At 31.8% G+C, this 19,982-nt stretch overlaps 1 protein-coding gene and 1 pseudogene across 2 annotated transcripts in view; both read right to left on the bottom strand.

Annotated features, from left to right (window-relative positions):
* The window catches only part of Mgtor (nuclear basket protein megator), a 447,637-nt gene that overhangs the window by 297,252 nt on the left and 130,403 nt on the right, over positions 1-19,982 (bottom strand). For both annotated transcript variants that reach the window (XM_014352167.2, XM_089595083.1), the window contains exon 5: positions 17,228-17,879. In XM_014352167.2, the coding sequence (XP_014207653.2) occupies positions 17,228-17,879 (652 nt within the window). The remainder of the gene's footprint in view (positions 1-17,227; positions 17,880-19,982) is intronic.
* Positions 2,454-3,237, bottom strand: LOC149374014 (uncharacterized; annotated as a pseudogene).

Here is a 19,982-nt window from a genome sequence, read left to right as displayed (position 1 = left end):
AATAATTCTTCGTAAGGTGGAATTAAAGTTTTAATTTTTCGTGGCATAAGGAGATCGTCACACTCTATGTAACAAAACTTTTTCGGATCTAATTGTTTTACATCAACATTCAAACATTTAATTTGATAATATACTACGAAATGTGTTCTTAAAATGTGCAAATTGATAGAATTAGAGGTCGGAGGTAGATCTTCAATTAAGCACTGTTTTTGATAATGATAAGACCATACACGCAATTCATCAAAGCTATTGCATTTTGAATTTTTTTCAACAACACATACCAAATACTCTTCAGCCTTGGTGATACTTTCATTCAAATTTGACTCAGAGTAATCTGAAAAATATAGTAATATAAAAATAACACCGAATACTGTTATCGTTGGAATATAGTCAAAATTTTCATGAAAATCGATAAGCTCTATCTTCTGATGTTTTTAGATATATTAACATGTTTTTGGGGGGGGGGGTGTTACTGGTATTTGCCATAACTAGAAAATACACTATCAGAGAACTCACAAGAACGCATCGAACTGCACTCTGAACTGCATGCAGAAATACTCGCGCTCACTTGTTTAAACATAAGTTTAAACAAGTCTGAAACGCTACAGGGACTTCCCATCGTTTCGCGGGAAAACAACAAAAATTCAAAATTTTAATGTCTCAAAAATTGCATTGCAATTAAAATTTTACTTTGCTATCGAGTCAAGGGACACATTGATCAATTTACTTTACTAATTGATTGTATACATAACACAAATAAATTGTTTTCGAACGATTTTTGTAAGACAAAAAGTTAGACGAAAGAAGGGGATAGTATTAAAGACGTTGGGTTGTCTTGCATTTTTCTACTTAGACTTAAAAAGCATGAAGCTGCTAAGTTCACTGAACAAAAATAACAAACGAATAAAATTAATCAACTATAAGACATTCTTAAACCCCTGCATGAACTGGAGAATTAAGAACTTTTTAGTAAAAAATTATAATAAAAGCCCCACGTTGCAGCTGTGTGAAAAACAGAAAAAGTGAATTTTTTACAGTTCACGTTTTTTTGCGGAAATAGTATGGGATTACCAGATGTACATTATACAAAAATTTTTCTTTAAAATAAGCTCAAGAAGCGGAAAAAACTTTATTTTTAGAAAAAATTACATTTTTGCAATTTGTTTATAAAATTTGTTAATAAAAAAACATTGATCACCTTCGATATTACGACCCACCATCAATAATCATGTTCAGCAGGCAAAAATACATAAAAAACAATCTATGTATGGCTGTCCAGATAACAAACATTTAATGCCAGAATATATTGTATTGCGCCGAGGCCGTACGGTCACTTTAAAAAGGCACAGACCGTCAAGCTCGCTGGATAAGAACAACCAAATAAAATCAATTGGTCTTTACGTATTCATCAAATACTATGTTTGGCTCACAATTTGAGAGGTGTTGAGTTGAAAAATATAAATCAGGCTTTAAGTAGCAAGCTATTGAAAATAGCAAAAAACGCATTTTTTGAAAGTTGTCAAATTTTTTACGGGAAAAGTATTGGGTTAAGGCATATGGTGTATTTAAATTTTTTTGTTAAAAATGAGCTAAAGAATAGGAAAATAATTTTTATTTGTTTATAAAATTTGTTGATAAAAAAAAATTGTCCATCCGGATCGCGACCCACCATCGAAAATAGTGTTCAGCAGGCAAAAATACATTAAAAAAACTTTGGTGGGTCCGTTCTAATTGAAAAGGCCACGGGACCCTACCTGGCGCCTAAACTAATACCCCTCCCTCCCCTGGGATCACGCAAAGTCACATTTTGAAGACCCCCCTATCATAAAAACGTCACAAATTTAACCCCCCCTCAAATTTCGAGAAAAAAATTCATTAAAGAAAGTAAAATCATCCGAAAAATGGTTAATTGGTAATAACTTTATTTTATACTCAATTTTTTAAATAATATATATTAAAATATGTACTTATTTTAACAATCAGCATATATGAGAATTAAATAAAAAAATTTATTTGTTTATTTATTAATCAATATGTTTTGAACACTTTATATTTAGTTTAAATATATTTTTTTATCAATCATTTGCAGTCCAAGGATTGGCTAACCAACCATCAATGTTTTCTATTACTGGCAATTTCTTTTTAATATCACAAACAATTTCGTCGTTAACAATAGGTACATTTTCACGTGACACATCCACTTCTTTGACCCATTCGAGAGTTTCAGTCCCTGACTTTTTATCTTTTATTACACATAGTAATTCTTTTTTCCTAATACTTATAATCTTTGTTGGTTTAATTTTTTTGTTCTCCTTTTCTCTTTTGTGAGCATTTAGAGACTTTATGGAAGCATGATAAAGTCCACGTATTGCACACATCCTATTTTAAAGTTGTGATTGAACTGAAGGGCAATACAGATCATAAGGGATCTGCATGAAACCTTGACCATCTGGTTAAACATCCAAGGCGAGACGGAGACGGAGTGGAAAAATTTTTTTTATATTTTCTTTGAATGATGGAAAATGCAGAGCTGTGGATGATTGTTTGACAGGCACGGGAGAAAAAAAAACAAATTTCAAAAGTAGTTTTAAACTACTACGCCATGCACTGCAACAACTTTTGTTTTTACATTTCACTATCTGCAAGAAATATTGAGATTCTTTAACATGTTTATTGTACCATACTACGTCTGGTGCGTCTACTGCTGAATAAACCTTTGGTTTGATATATTCTGCTTGAACAGGATGTTTGTCAATTACAACTTTGTTCCAAATCTCAGCGAGAATTTCGCCTGCGAAAGCAAAATTTTTTAGTTCTAAATTTACGTCTTTAGTTTTTTTTGCTACTGTCAAGATGTGTTCCAAAATGATCATAGGGCAATATTACACCAGTTAACTTATTACTAAGCAGTGCCATTCTTCTCTTCACTCTGTTGTATGCACTACGACCGGGGGCATTTGTTGCAATAAAGAGCGCATCCAAATTGAAACTTTTAAAATGTTGAATTGCGCTGGCTATGACTCTAGTATATCGTGGATTTTCATCTGGGCCACTATCTGTTGTAATTATCATCATTGGTTTGATTTGATTATTCTCTGTTTCCACAAGTGATGCAAAACTATCTAATTGTAATACTCGTTCGAGATCTGATGCGTGGGATTCAGCCGTAAATGAACAATGCTTGCCGCTTCTGATAGCAATATACGTTGGATCTGAGTAAGAAACAGATCCTTCCATCGTTATCTGCATTTATAACTATATCAGCGTAAACAGATGGAATTAACTCATGACGTTCAGCTATAATCCAGTTGTGATCGGAAAGTGATATTTTGTAATGCAAATGCATAATCATTGGAGCTTGACTTATTGCTACGGTAATCCCTATGGGCACTCTTGACTTATCATCTTGAAATAGGAATATAACGTGTTCGGGACCAAGAACTGATGCCAGCGTTTTTAAAACAGGAATTGTCGCGTGGCAAAAATATCCATCTACATGTTTAGAATGTTGGTCAGCTTCTGGACGACAAAGTTTTATGGGCACCGATTTTACGTGTCTCTTACCTTCTTATGTAGTACAACGTCTAGGAATAAGCTGAAGATACACACTACTTCTAGAAATTTCGAATCCATCATTTTCGAAAGCTTTTGACAGCTCATTTAGTGTTTTAAATTTTTGTATTACTGAAATAATTATAACCCATTTTCATTTTTGAATAAAAAATAAAAACTTATTTTTGTACGTTTAATTAAAATAATAAAAATATAGTTTCAAAGTTAAAATTTAATTTAATTTAAACAAAATTTAATAAAAGAAAAATATCATTTATTGAAATTTTCCAAGTTGAAACAAAAAATTTTATAAGAAATTAAAAGTTTTATTTGTATAATTTTATGTATTTTAAAGTATGATCTGATATTACATTCACTTCGTCGTCGTGAATCAGCAGCCCCACCTCAATAATTTTGATAATTTCTGTCAAAAGCTCCGGCTGATCTACTTCCAATGACTCTCTGTATTTAAAATTTTTTTTTTACATCGGGATATTTTTCGCAAATTTTTTTTAAATGTAAATTTTGCTGTCGGCGGCTTTTCTTTTTTCTTATCGCATCACCGATTTTTCTTTTCAAATCCTTTTCTTCTTTGATCAGTTCTTTTTTTAAACTAACAATTTTTTCGTCTTTTTTTTGCTGCTAAAACCGATATCCTCAACACCAACAAGTGACGAAATTTGAGCTTGTAATTCCGAGATGCGCGTTTTTGATTTGTCGTGGGAAGGTGTAGCTAGCGATGTTTTCTTTTCAGCAATTTTTTTTCCATCAGATTTGGCTGTATCATCCGGTTTACTTGTTTTCTCGCGGGTCTCTTCAACGCATACGTCAGGAGAAACGACAGATTCACTATTTATTGAAGGAATACACTCCGTGTGTTTCGGTGCGCTTTTAAAAAGATTGAAGAGGTTAGATGACTTATTTATCATTGCTTTTTGTTGCAAGCTACGAATTTTGTTGAACACTTCGTTTTGTAAAATGGTATCATTGCATTCAGATTGGAGAGAAATTTTTGGTTTGTTTGGAAATGCCGATTTGTACACTTCCCGTAACTTACGGTATAGATCTCCGCAATCTACAGTTTTTGCGTGTTGTTTGGTATTTTTTATTTTCAATCTATTAATACTTATCTTATAAATAATTATATTATTAATACTAATAGTAATACTACATGAATATACACGTAACACTTTAACACTTAAAAAAAAAAAAATAATAAATAAATCATAGCTTTTTATTCAACATTTCTTAATTTAAACGGGATGATAGCGAAGAGTATGAAATGTACTGTATTGTGCTCGAAACAAATGACTGATGAAGCGGGCCACGACACGTGCCGGTTGTTAGGCTACAAATACACGGGCGGGCAAAGAGCGATGAAATACGAAAACAACGTCGCATAAGCATTGCGTCACACGCTGCCAATTTGAGTCAACATGTTAACGTAGCCTAACCTACATTTTATACCTATATCTAACTATTCTTTTGATTTTGGCTTTTGCTGATGTTTACGTATAGCGAGAGAGCGCGTGCCATATAGATGCAACGTTACTTCTGATTCGCGCTCTTCCACTGATATACAAGTTACAGCGCCACACGTTTCGGTTTTTTTCTATAATAAATAAATGACGTGGAACATATACATTTACGCGCGGAATATTTAAAATTTATTATGTTTTTATAATATAATATAGTGGTATCTGGTAATAGATTTTTTTTATAGTTTATTATCTGAGGACGTCACTTAAGTCATGACCCCCCCTTCCATCATTGTTCAACACTGTCACAATTCGATAACCCTTCCTCCCCTCATACGACTGGACGTCCTTGATGGACGACCCCTTAGCAGACGAAAAATGACAATGACAATGACTTAACAACAGGATGTCTGTCAAGAACCTAATGAGGAGTCGATTTAACCAGCGGAAATTTTCAACAAACCGTTAAAAAAGAACATCTGCCGTAATTAATTTTTCTACAATAAGTGAAGAGATGTAAGTGTATCGTACAATGTTTCTAAATACCCTAGATACGTTAAAATCTGATGTTATATTGAATTCGGAACGATTAATATTTTTTAAGTATGAGAACGTAAGTTTAATATACAACTGGTGTGCAACGTTACAGTGGTAGTCAGGTGTACATTTTTTAGAACATACCTAGAAGTGTAAGACGTTGACATTGGGGGGTTTAAGACTCCCAATGTCAAAATGCCAGGGTTCTTAAGTTCCTTACTATCGGGTACTACTATACTAAAGCAGAGACAGAAAAAAAATTATGAACTGAGGCTCTTTCATGGAACAGTGTGGGACTGCTTACTTCACAATTTTTTTCTCCCACGTATTATTATAGCATTTCTAATATACACAAGAAATATGCAGTTAAATTTAACTTATTTACTTTAGCTCATCGTTTATTAAAAAGAAACGTCAATAATGTAACGTGATTAATTTTGAGATTTATTTGCTTCCTGATGCTGAACTGTCTTATGATTTATGTAGATAAACGTTTCTTGAAAATTTACAAAAAATACAATAAATAAATAACACTTAAAATTTGGAAATACAGCGTGACTGTATTTCAATTATAATCTACAAAAGCCAATGCTTTGGTATCCAGCCATGTGTGACTAATTTTTGTTTGCGTGCTTTATGCGACGTCTCCGCGTGTTATCCTCGCACTTTTATTTTCCTGAAGAGGACATCTGCAGGATGTCAAAATATTGGCTTTTGTAGATTATTATTGAAATACAGTCACGCTCTACTTCCAAATTTTTAGAGTTATTTACGTATTTGTTGACAAGGGAGCAAGTGATTCAGTTACTGAGTTTGTAAGAGTAAAAAATCATTAAAAGTATTTTTTATTATTATTTTTTTCAAATAAAACGTCCAATGACAGTTGGTAAATAATTAAAAACAACGTCCAATGGTGGTACTGTCAAATTTTGAATTTATTAAAAAACAAAACGACGTTTCGGCCGTTTGGACAACGTCCCGGCCCTCATCAGGTACAAAAATCTATGAGTAATAAAATTCTTTGCAATACAAATTTAAGTGAAATATAATAAACGCAAATTAAGTTACATGTATAACATACCTCTGACTCTTACGAAAGGGATGTAAAATCGTAATGTAGTCAGAGTTTCAAGCTAAGTTGCTTTCATACCCTGCACATACACAAATGACATAGTACACGCACGTAATACAATCAAATAAGAATCGCAAGCAGTTCCTTGAGACGCACATAAACAGTTCATGTTTTCTTAATACTATGAATGAAAAGGGTCCTCGAATCATGTATATAAAGTTAGTCACCTTTCTTAATTGACATAACGAGAGACCTATAACAATTTTTCAATTTTTCTGTATCTTGTTGTCTGTTAATATTATTATTAAAGTAATGTATATTTAGCATTTCGGAAAAAAGGCGCGTTTTGTAATTTTGTTCTATGTCTAAAATTTTAATATTATCAAAATTAAAATTATGTGTAAATTCAATGCTATGTTGTGATAGTACCGATGTATTCTTTTTTTTCTCGATGTCTCTTTTGTGTTCTGTCATTCTTAACTTTATAGCTCTCGATGTTTGACCAACATAACAGCAGTTGCAATTCGCACATGGTATGTGGTAAACAACATTTTTTTTATCGAGTGGCTCAGTTACATCTTTTCCAAGTGAAAAGATCGATTTTAATTTATTGTTTAAACTGTATATAAGACCAATGTGAAGCTTCTTACAATAATATTTAATATGACTATGCAAGTGGGGAATATACGGTAATGATAAGATTAATTTATAATTATTTTTATTTCTGTTGCTATTGTCAATCGTATTCATGTTTTTCAAGGTATTTAATCTTTTATTCACAAATTTGTCAATAAATCTTTGAGGATAGTTGTTAGCTAATAAAAATTTATTAATCAATTTTAAATTATAATTATGAAATTGTGTGTCTGCTAATTTAATAGAAAAGTCTACTAGTGTGTAAATGATACCTATTTTATGTTGTATTGGATGGTGGGAAAGAAAATTCAAGTATCGGCCTGAGTGTGTGGGTTTTTGGTACCAATTAGTTAGTACTGTGTTATTTTTTTGAATAATAATCTCCAAATCTAAGAAACTGATGCTGTTGTTATTGTTACATGTCTCAACAGTGAATTGTAATTCAGGACAATAGCTATTAAAAATGTTTTTGGTATAGTAGATATATTTAGTAGGCACGCATATGAGGATATCATCCACATACCGTACGTACAATGGAACATCAAAACATAACTTATCTAAACATGAAATTTCAAGTAAACGCATTACGAGATCACACATTACTGGACTACAGGGACTGCCCATTGGAGAGCCGAAAACTTGTTTGTAAAATTTTTTGTTAAATTGAAAAAAAGTTGAATTCAAAACCAATGACACTCCTGCGCAAAATTCATTTAAAGAAACATTGATCTTATTATTCAAGAATTTCCAAAAATGTTTTATTGCATTTGTGATTAAGGTTTCACTAGTATTAGTGAATAGACTAACTACATCTAGACTAATAAGAGTGTAACCAGGTGGAATGATAACTTCTTTTAATTTATTTTTTAATTCATAGCTATTTTTTATGTGTGATTTTGCCAGCGGAATATTCTTAATCAAAAAATCAGAAAGAAATTTAGAAAAACTATATGTGGGTGAATTCAATGTTGAGACAATGATACGGATAGGAAAGTCTTTTTTGTGTATTTTTATCAGTCCATAGCATTTAGATAAGTCTTTTTTATGAATATCTTTATCAAATTTACTTAATTCATCAAATTCATCAAAAACACCGTATTTATCCCACTTGCTTACAAAATTCTTAGTATCTTTTATTAATTGGTATAAAGGATTTTTCTCTATTTGTAAATAATATTTATCATCACTTAACAATTCTTCTACTTTATTAATGTAAGTTTCTTTTTCAATGACAACAGTGGCATTACCTTTGTCTGCTTTAGTAATTAAAATGTGTTCATTATTTTTAAGGAAGGCTCGTGTTCGCTTTAAATTGTCTTGGAGAACTCCATCATTTAAAGAAAGACGAGTAGATACATTATGTTTATTGTTATTGATAATGTTAAGAAGTTCCTTTCCAACAGTCTCAAATTCTCCAGAATATTGAAGTGAATGTTCAACATTCTTAAAAAGATGAAAATAATCAGATTTTTTAATATTAGAAACAAAATTAAATTTATCGCCTAATTCTAATATGCTTGATACACAATCTGGCAGCGGTGTATTAGAAAGGTTACATAGCCAGTTTTCTTTTATTTCACTTGTGCCTTCATTGTTGACAATTTCAGGGCACCGAACCGGGCCAGGGTCACTGACACTTGTAGCTGGAAGTGTATCGTATACCCCTTCGCGCTCGGATTCTTCGTGTGACAAAAGGGCATCAAACTTTCTATCCAACTTACAACGATATTCGCGAAAAATGCTATTCAACTTCAATTCATAATAATCAATAAATAAATTTATTACAACAGATCCACAGCCACTACTTAAAATCTTATTTCGTATTAGTTGAATTTTATTTCTTAAATAATTAGTTTTTGTGTAAGAGTCCGAAATTTCATTATTCAAAATTGATTTATGTAATTTAGATATGGTTGATTTATGTTTTATGTTCGATCGGAAGTTAAAGAAGGTACTTCCTACTCGTTTCTACTCGTAAGGATGGTTAGTAGTTGTTTCAGTCTGGTGTTCTCCATAGTAGCGTAGTGCATTCGAATCTCTTTACAGGGTGCTGGACTCCATAAGTACACGCTTTGGTAGAAATGTAAGTTTTATTTTTTATAAGCTTAGTTGTGTTCAGAGGGAATTGAAGAGCAGTGAGTTGAAGTGCAAATTTTTAATTAAATGTAGGGCTTATGGCGTTTTCCCAAAACATATTACACAAAGTACTAACAAGCTTAAATATATTACCTTCTTTAACTTCCGATCGAACATAAAACATAAATCAACCATATCTAAATTACATAAATCAATTTTGAATAATGAAATTTCGGACTCTTACACAAAAACTAATTATTTAAGAAATAAAATTCAACTAATACGAAATAAGATTTTAAGTAGTGGCTGTGGATCTGTTGTAATAAATTTATTTATTGATTATTATGAATTGAAGTTGAATAGCATTTTTCGCGAATATCGTTGTAAGTTGGATAGAAAGTTTGATGCCCTTTTGTCACACGAAGAATCCGAGCGCGAAGGGGTATACGATACACTTCCAGCTACAAGTGTCAGTGACCCTGGCCCGGTTCGGTGCCCTGAAATTGTCAACAATGAAGGCACAAGTGAAATAAAAGAAAACTGGCTATGTAACCTTTCTAATACACCGCTGCCAGATTGTGTATCAAGCATATTAGAATTAGGCGATAAATTTAATTTTGTTTCTAATATTAAAAAATCTGATTATTTTCATCTTTTTAAGAATGTTGAACATTCACTTCAATATTCTGGAGAATTTGAGACTGTTGGAAAGGAACTTCTTAACATTATCAATAACAATAAACATAATGTATCTACTCGTCTTTCTTTAAATGATGGAGTTCTCCAAGACAATTTAAAGCGAACACGAGCCTTCCTTAAAAATAATGAACACATTTTAATTACTAAAGCAGACAAAGGTAATGCCACTGTTGTCATTGAAAAAGAAACTTACATTAATAAAGTAGAAGAATTGTTAAGTGATGATAAATATTATTTACAAATAGAGAAAAATCCTTTATACCAATTAATAAAAGATACTAAGAATTTTGTAAGCAAGTGGGATAAATACGGTGTTTTTGATGAATTTGATGAATTAAGTAAATTTGATAAAGATATTCATAAAAAAGACTTATCTAAATGCTATGGACTGATAAAAATACACAAAAAAGACTTTCCTATCCGTATCATTGTCTCAACATTGAATTCACCCACATATAGTTTTTCTAAATTTCTTTCTGATTTTTTGATTAAGAATATTCCGCTGGCAAAATCACACATAAAAAATAGCTATGAATTAAAAAATAAATTAAAAGAAGTTATCATTCCACCTGGTTACACTCTTATTAGTCTAGATGTAGTTAGTCTATTCACTAATACTAGTGAAACCTTAATCACAAATGCAATAAAACATTTTTGGAAATTCTTGAATAATAAGATCAATGTTTCTTTAAATGAATTTTGCGCAGGAGTGTCATTGGTTTTGAATTCAACTTTTTTTCAATTTAACAAAAAATTTTACAAACAAGTTTTCGGCTCTCCAATGGGCAGTCCCTGTAGTCCAGTAATGTGTGATCTCGTAATGCGTTTACTTGAAATTTCATGTTTAGATAAGTTATGTTTTGATGTTCCATTGTACGTACGGTATGTGGATGATATCCTCATATGCGTGCCTACTAAATATATCTACTATACCAAAAACATTTTTAATAGCTATTGTCCTGAATTACAATTCACTGTTGAGACATGTAACAATAACAACAGCATCAGTTTCTTAGATTTGGAGATTATTATTCAAAAAAATAACACAGTACTAACTAATTGGTACCAAAAACCCACACACTCAGGCCGATACTTGAATTTTCTTTCCCACCATCCAATACAACATAAAATAGGTATCATTTACACACTAGTAGACTTTTCTATTAAATTAGCAGACACACAATTTCATAATTATAATTTAAAATTGATTAATAAATTTTTATTAGCTAACAACTATCCTCAAAGATTTATTGACAAATTTGTGAATAAAAGATTAAATACCTTGAAAAACATGAATACGATTGACAATAGCAACAGAAATAAAAATAATTATAAATTAATCTTATCATTACCGTATATTCCCCACTTGCATAGTCATATTAAATATTATTGTAAGAAGCTTCACATTGGTCTTATATACAGTTTAAACAATAAATTAAAATCGATCTTTTCACTTGGAAAAGATGTAACTGAGCCACTCGATAAAAAAAATGTTGTTTACCACATACCATGTGCGAATTGCAACTGCTGTTATGTTGGTCAAACATCGAGAGCTATAAAGTTAAGAATGACAGAACACAAAAGAGACATCGAGAAAAAAAAGAATACATCGGTACTATCACAACATAGCATTGAATTTACACATAATTTTAATTTTGATAATATTAAAATTTTAGACATAGAACAAAATTACAAAACGCGCCTTTTTTCCGAAATGCTAAATATACATTACTTTAATAATAATATTAACAGACAACAAGATACAGAAAAATTGAAAAATTGTTATAGGTCTCTCGTTATGTCAATTAAGAAAGGTGACTAACTTTATATACATGATTCGAGGACCCTTTTCATTCATAGTATTAAGAAAACATGAACTGTTTATGTGCGTCTCAAGGAACTGCTTGCGATTCTTATTTGATTGTATTACGTGCGTGTACTATGTCATTTGTGTATGTGCAGGGTATGAAAGCAACTTAGCTTGAAACTCTGACTACATTACGATTTTACATCCCTTTCGTAAGAGTCAGAGGTATGTTATACATGTAACTTAATTTGCGTTTATTATATTTCACTTAAATTTGTATTGCAAAGAATTTTATTACTCATAGATTTTTGTACCTGATGAGGGCCGGGACGTTGTCCAAACGGCCGAAACGTCGTTTTGTTTTTTAATAAATTCAAAATTTGACAGTACCACCATTGGACGTTGTTTTTATTATTTTTTTCATTATTATCTTCTATTATTTATCAGTACAGTATGCTAGTGATCTTAGCCTTATACGAAAATGATTGATACTTGCTCTGATGTGCATAGATACTACGCAATGATTAAGTTTTTATACAGCGCATCAAAAGATGTGAAAGGAGAGAAAACAAGAGGAGGTATGGGTTGACACCAGAAGGTTTGTGTAACTCTTGTATTAATCAGAAAATAATTTTACGTTTCACCTGATAATATTATTTTTAACATAAAAATAAGGGAGTAAAACTATTAAAGTTTCACAGGAATATCGATTTTTTATTCTTATATGTTATGCACGTATGTGTACGACACCTTACATGCACACAAGAATATGTATAATAGCACGAGTACAATTTTGCTACTAGCTATAGTATGTAATATCACATTCTCTTATGCCTTACTATCATGCTGGATAAAACTAAGAAAGGGATGATCTTGTAAGACTCAGTTAATTTTACTTCCTTACTTACGTTCAAAAAAGTTCATCATTGAGTTTCAAAAGAAATCGATTGATTGATTGATTGATATTTCATTTTGTTTTTTATCCTTCTTTCAACTGTCTTCATCCTTCTGATAAATACTTAGTTTTTTCTTTTTCTGTCTTTCAAATCATTTAATTTTATGATTTACTTGTACCAATGCAACGCTCTTTTATATATATTGCTGTATCTGTCAGTCCCTTTTTTTGCTCTTATCTTTATCTCTTATTTTATCTTAGTTTATAGTTGTTACTTCTTTTAAAGTGCTATGTTTATGCTAAGAACATTCTCGATAACTATAAAATTTTTCGTCTTCGTAAAGAATGCGTTATCATAGACAAAAAATGAGGTATCGAGGAATTATGCTAGAAACGTCTTTTATAACCTTTTCTATGTACTACTTCACTCACTTTTTTTGTTTATCACTGACTTCCTCAAAAATGTTTTAAATAATTTGTAGGCAGCACTTTTTTTATAGAGCGATTCATTTTTAATGTTATCCACCCGATCGCAAAATCCAACTCAATTAATCTAATGTTTCTATTGTATTTATTCGATGTTAAATTGCTATTAAATTCGAATGAAACATCGAATTCCTTAGCAATTAATAAGCAATGACTAGAGATCTGGCAGTTATTATGTTGCAGTAACTAGGGTAAGCTTGCTGTATTTGGAATTTCAAATTTTTGTCTTTAATGTATATTTTTTTTACCAAATAGCAACTAGAAACTTTTAAGAATACGGAAACAAAATTTTCATGTCAAAGTGTCTACTGTGACTACATACTTTAAGTAAATCGTTTTTCTATTCTACCTTAATTATTCGTACTTACGATAAGATTGAACTCTTCGTCGCAGTGATACAGTATTTTATACATATCTTTTCGATTTCTAAAACGGGAGACAAGAAGAATTATAGTTACAAAGGGATATTACATGGATAGAGAATACAAATTGAAATTCTACCAAATTACTACACTGCTAATGAATCAACAAAAATTTATACTATTGACAACAGTAAAATTATTATATAGAAGCTCATGTTTATTTTACATGCATATAGAAGCATGATTTTCACTTTCACTTAAAGGGCAAAATAATTACCATGTTAAAACGCAAGTGCTGGAATCGAATAATCATAAATGAGCAACTATTAGTCGAAATCCTACCAACAACTTTATTTCACACACGTAAAGTGATTTTTAGTATTCTTAAACTTTCTTTTGTCATACAACGATATTGAAAAACGCCCTTAACTATTTATGAAAACTTAAATACTTTCAAAAATTTAATTTTTATGTTTAAAGATAAGCTCGCAATATTTAGGTCCCTCGCAATAATCTGTACTGTAGGTATATAAAAACAAACAATAGCCAAAGGTAATTAAAATTAATTAAAGAGTTCTAATCCTGCAAAATAAGGACCACACTAGCACACACATGCGTGTGCGCTCGCGTACAAGAGAGAGAGGGAGATTCAAAGATACGTATGCTAAAATCTTTTTATTCTACTTTCAGCTACATAAAACAAGCATGTATAATGCTATCTCAAGTGTGATTCTTTTGTGCTTTACAAAACTTCCTCTATTGAAAAGCCAATAAGTACCCAAAAGTTTTAACATTACTCCGTGAGAGAAGATAATTTTAAGGTAAATTTCAAATCATCAAGATATTTAGAAAAAACAAATTTTTGTTAATTGAATTTTTGATAAGGTTCTACAATTGGCAAATGTTCATTCAAACTTCATTTCGGTTCTACTGTTACATCCCGAGTTGATACAGATAAATTATATTATAAGTAAAAATGCAATTCATCCATAAAATTCATACAAGACGTATTACGTATATATATGCAGCAAGCTCATATGCAAAGTGAAGCTCATACCTCACTTGTAATATGTGTGTGTGTGTGTGTATTAGCTTCAAGATAAATGTTTTATAATGTGCCGACATAAAATACAGCCAGCCTCATTGTAAGATTGCATGTATGTATTAAAATTGTACGTAACATGTATGAATGCATAAATCGTGTTGTGTGTATAAATAAATAGTTTACCTCTGCATTGATTGTCCATTTCTAATAATCTAATACTAATTTAAAAAGTGCAATTAACACATTATGTCATGATAGTCCAAATTGATTTTAAAATCCCTAAAAGGATTAATTGCGAAATTTGTAAACATACTGTCACACTTGAACTTGCATTTGGCATTATTTTATTGCCGATGCGAGCTTTCATCATCACAGATCCAAAAAACTCAATCGCACTTGTCATAAAAATGCGATTAATACTGCTTCATCATTATTTCCTAATAAATTAAATAATAACATGTAACATCATCGTCCAAGCCTACTGTTTGACCGTCAATGCAGTCTGCAAGAACATCGCTCATTGGTTGCCCTAATTCAACCAAAGGCCTCTTTAACTCGCTCTGGTGCTATAAAAACTCACTATCAAGAGGAGGAATTGCTCTTTTCACGTATGTCACCTGTCCTCTAAGGTTTAAGTCTACTCTTGACTCCCGAGACTCGCGAGTACCTTATACACGTAAGGCATAACGTGTTGGCTGAGGCAACTCAGGTGAAGTTCGAGAGCATCAATAGTATCAGACTACGCTAAGGAACGAGGTACAGCGAAGGAGGCCCACCGAAAGTGGTTCCGACGATAGCAGAATAAGCAGAAACTGCAACATCTTATTGGCCACGAATTCATTCATGTAGTTTGAGGAACCACTGGAAATTACTGTACAAAGTATTATGGAATTTCAAAGCAGCAACAACAACAATTAGTGATAGATGCATGTTACTTACCAGTAATATAATTAACACTGAACTTTGTTAAAGTGGCCCGAGTAAATTGTACTTAAAAGCATTAATTATTTCCAATTGTTCTAATGAAATAATAAATTATTCATATCGTTTCAATAAAGATTTTACCCGATTAAAAAAAACAGATAAAGCTTACGAGCTGAACCCTAAAAGACCCACGAATGACACTAAAATAAAATAGTCAAGATTATACTCTAAATAAGTCCGGTCATAATAAACTGGCCTTGTGTGTTCTTTAAAGCTTAGGGTGCCCGTACATGGAAGACCTGCTGCATGGCAAATGCCAGTCAAAGCTCTTTGGTCTCATGAGAGTGAGAGAGAGAGAGAGAGAGAGAGAGAGAGAGATTCATTACGTGACCACATCTAACCTCTTTTTCACTTTCACAAGACAAGAAAGCTTTGACTGGCAGTTACTAAACAACAGGTCTTCTATGTAAAGGTACCCTTAGTTTTGTAAAGAAAAAAACCATTAAAAAAAATTATATATACATGCCCTGAAATATTGGAGGAAACTTGTCAGAAGACGCTAGTCCTTCCTTACCAGTGGTTCCTTGAACTACACGAATGAGTTTGTGGCCAGTAAGATATTGCAGTTTCTGCTTTTTCTGCTATTGCCAGAACTTTTCTCAGCGGGACTCCGTCGTTGTACCTCGCTTCTAAGCGTATTCCGATACTATTGATGTTTTCAAAATACGCCCAAGTTACCCAGCCAACACGTTATGCTTTATGTGTGTGAGGTACTCGCGAGTCACGGGAGTCAAGAGTAGACTAAAACATTGGAGGACAGGTGACGGACGTAAAAAAAGGGATTTTTCCACTTGATGGTGCGTTTTTATAGCGTCAGAGTGAGTAAAAGAGGCCTCTGGTTGAATTAGATCAACCAATGAGCGATGTTCTTGCAGACTGCGTTGACAGTAAAATAGTAAGCTTGCACGATGATGTTACATGTTATTATTTAATTTATTAGGAAATAATAATACAACAGTACCAATCGCATTTTTTTGACAAGTGCAATTGAGTTTTTTGGATCAGTGATGATAAAAGCTCACATCAGCAATAAAGAACGCTAAATACAAGTTCAAGTGTGACAAATAAGTTTACAAGTTTCGCAGTTAATTTTTTTGGATATTTTATAAGTAAACTATTGATTCATACATACAATACGATGTATGCATTCATACATGTAACGAACAATTTTAATACATACATGCATCCTTACAACGAGGCTGGCCATAATATACGTCAGCATACTATGAAACACTCACTTGAAAGCTAATACACACACACTCATATAAGTGACGTATGAGCTCCACTTGTCATATGAGCTTGCTGTACATACATAATACGTCTTGTATAAATTTTATGGATGAATTTCATTTTTACTTATAATATGATTTCTCTGTACCAACCCGGGATGTAACTCTACTGTAACAGTATGAGAATAAAATTTATAGGAAATTATCAAAATAAGTTTTTTGTCTCTCTTGAAGGAGCTTAGGTTACTGTGTTAAATTTTTGACAGAAGTAATTTGAAACAAAATTTTTAAAAAATGCGGTGTTACAAAAATTTTTTATGAATAACGAAGACATTTTTTAGTGCCTATAACAATTTGAATAAAACATACCTGTCAAGTTTTTTTTTTAATTCTCCCGAATTTACTTGATCTGTTGTTTTCTCAATTTCTTCTTGTCTTGAGGATAAAGTTCTAACGATCGCAAGTAATTTCTGATTATTTTCTTGTAGTTCTTCGATGTCTTTAAAAGTTACTAGTTTTTTACTAATAATTTGAGAAGATGGTAAAGTATTGGCTTCGATAGTAACTTTTGTTTCAGAAAGCGTCATGCCTGTACGATTTTCTTGCACTTCTTTTAGCAGATAGCATACCTGCCTCGCAAGATCAGCTACCTCAGACTTTAATCTTTGATTTTCCTTAGCATTGTGATTAGCTAATCGTTTTGCTTCATTTTTGTTTTCTTGCAGAAAACTGTTTTCTGTTAGTAACTCATCTATTCGTAGAGTAAGAGTGGAAATATTAGACACTGCAGTTTCATAATCTTTTCTTTGTTGTTGTAAAATGGGAGCTTTTTCCTCTAATTCTCTCAAAATAATTTCCATTTGAGATTTTAGTTTTTCATTTTCTTCTTTTTCCAAGTGCAAATCATTAGTCACTTCTACTAACTTAGTGTAAATTTGAGTTAAGCTTAGGCCTTTCTTCAAAATTTTACTGGCAACAGCGGCAGCAGGAGCTAATTGCTCTACTGTCTGATCAAGGCGTTCTGAAAAGTAATAGTACATCGTTAGTCAATTATTCAATTTTAAAAGTGATAACGTAAAGAGATACTAGTTTTGTGTTTAATAGTATGGCGTGTGTGTCAATATACAATGTACTTACTGTGTGCAGTAATTTGAAACAGCACCACCTGTACGGGAAGAAAGAGGCGATGCTGGATAACACGATGACATAGCTTGTTATGGGCTGCAAACTTTGTTAATTAATTATTGTAGTTTTAATGTATTTTTGATACTTAAAATCTGGATTTTTAGTGGTAAGAATTTGTTTTGAGCAGAAAATGATTTTGTGATACATTAATTTTTTTTTTTTTTTTTTTTTTGTAACTATAAAGTGATAGTTGTTATCTGTTTAAAACAAATTTTTGACACTAAAAACCGATACTTCAAGTATCGAAAATGCTTTAAAACTACAAAAATTAATTTACAAAGTATGCAGCCCATAACAGGCTATGTAATCGTCTTATCCAGCATCGCCTCCTTCTTCCCGTGCAGGTGGCGCTATTTCAGATTACTGCACGTATCGAATAGATCTAACAGTATAATATATATTAAAGAAAATAACTTTTTATACCTCTTAACTTTCAGGATCTCATGAAATAAATATTTATTAAATTACGTGACTCATAATAATGAGCCACCTCAATACTTCGACGCTTTGTATTACTGCATAACTATGTAGAATTAAAAATTATATATAAATTACTATTATGCCGTACACTCGTAGTTACTCACTTATTTTATAAAAAAGCTATACTTTTTAAGAAATTAAAATATAATTGACATGAATTAATTTTTGTTCTTACTCTTAGTAATATAAAAGCATCAACTATTTACTGCTTGTGTGTGTACAGTCCATCTATTTGCCTCTAGGCGGTGTCAAAAAATAGATTATAATAAGTATTTAAAAGTAGATATTCAAGGATTGTATTGTATCGTATCAAGATTCTAAAGTATATGTCCCTAATCCATATATTTCTTGTTTCTTTTTTCCATAATTACCATCCTTTATTTCCCCAAGTACGAGATTCTTTAGTGCGGGCCTCTTGCAAAGTTCCCCTCAGACGAATCAGTCATCTATCCTACTGGGTACTATTTACAGGGCGCAGCGATTGACTTAAGCATACCCAGCTATTATCAAGTTTAATGGAAAGATATTTTCCAATAAACCATCTAACTCGCTGTACCGACCTTTTTATAACCAATAGTAACATTACCCGATGAGATAGCCAGGTGTTAGCTTTTCTTCGAAAAGGCAGCCCCTGAAGGTCCAGACATCACTAGAAAAATCGACTATTCATTTTAAAAATTAATAAGTGATGTTTCGGCCTCCTGGGTACCAAGCCCGAGAAAAATCTCAATAATTTTCGACGGGATTCGAACCTACGACCCCTCGAGTATCTCCGGCTAGGAGGCTAGCACGCTAACCACTAAGCTATCGAAGCTCCAATATTCAAGTTTATTTAAGGTTAGTGAAGGGAAGTGAGATGTCTTTATAAAAAATAATTAAAAGTTACAATGATAAGACAAATATTATTCAATTTTTTATAAAACTGTTTATCTAGGGAATTTGTTAAATATACAGTTCCGAGCAGGTTTCTATTTGTGTAAATTCATTTTTTGATGTTTTGATTACACGTATATATTAACTTCCAGTCATATAATGTTACTCACTTCAAATATGAGTAGCTGCATTAAATTAGTTTAGTCGAATGAGTAGTGCTCTTATCGTTAGTAATCAATTCAAACGCCGTAAGCGTTTCTATTGAATCAGGGATTTAAATCAGTGTTAGAGCGATTAAATCTGAAAAAGATATAAAACATTCAAGCATATCGTAAGTAGAATTTCATCATGTTTTAGTTCTTTTTATCAGATTGAGATTAAACACTACTCTCAGCTTACCTGCAGCTGGAACTAACTTTATTCATGAATTTCCTAACAGCCTTTACTTTTGGATGAATTGGATCAATGGTATCATTGGTCAATATTGACTTTAAGTATTTTGGAAGGTACGTTTAAGGCATGAGTAAAATAAGGTTAATGTTTTTCATTATTGAAAGCATTTGTAATAGCCTTAGTTATATTACTT

This window comes from Copidosoma floridanum, unplaced genomic scaffold (assembly GCF_036245765.1).
Source record: "Copidosoma floridanum isolate Cflo_tuat_1 unplaced genomic scaffold, Cflo_Japanese_pri ptg000024l, whole genome shotgun sequence".
Lineage (NCBI taxonomy): Eukaryota > Metazoa > Arthropoda > Insecta > Hymenoptera > Encyrtidae > Copidosoma > Copidosoma floridanum.
Note: the sequence above shows the minus strand (reverse complement) of the source record. Positions and strands in the feature narration are given on the sequence as shown.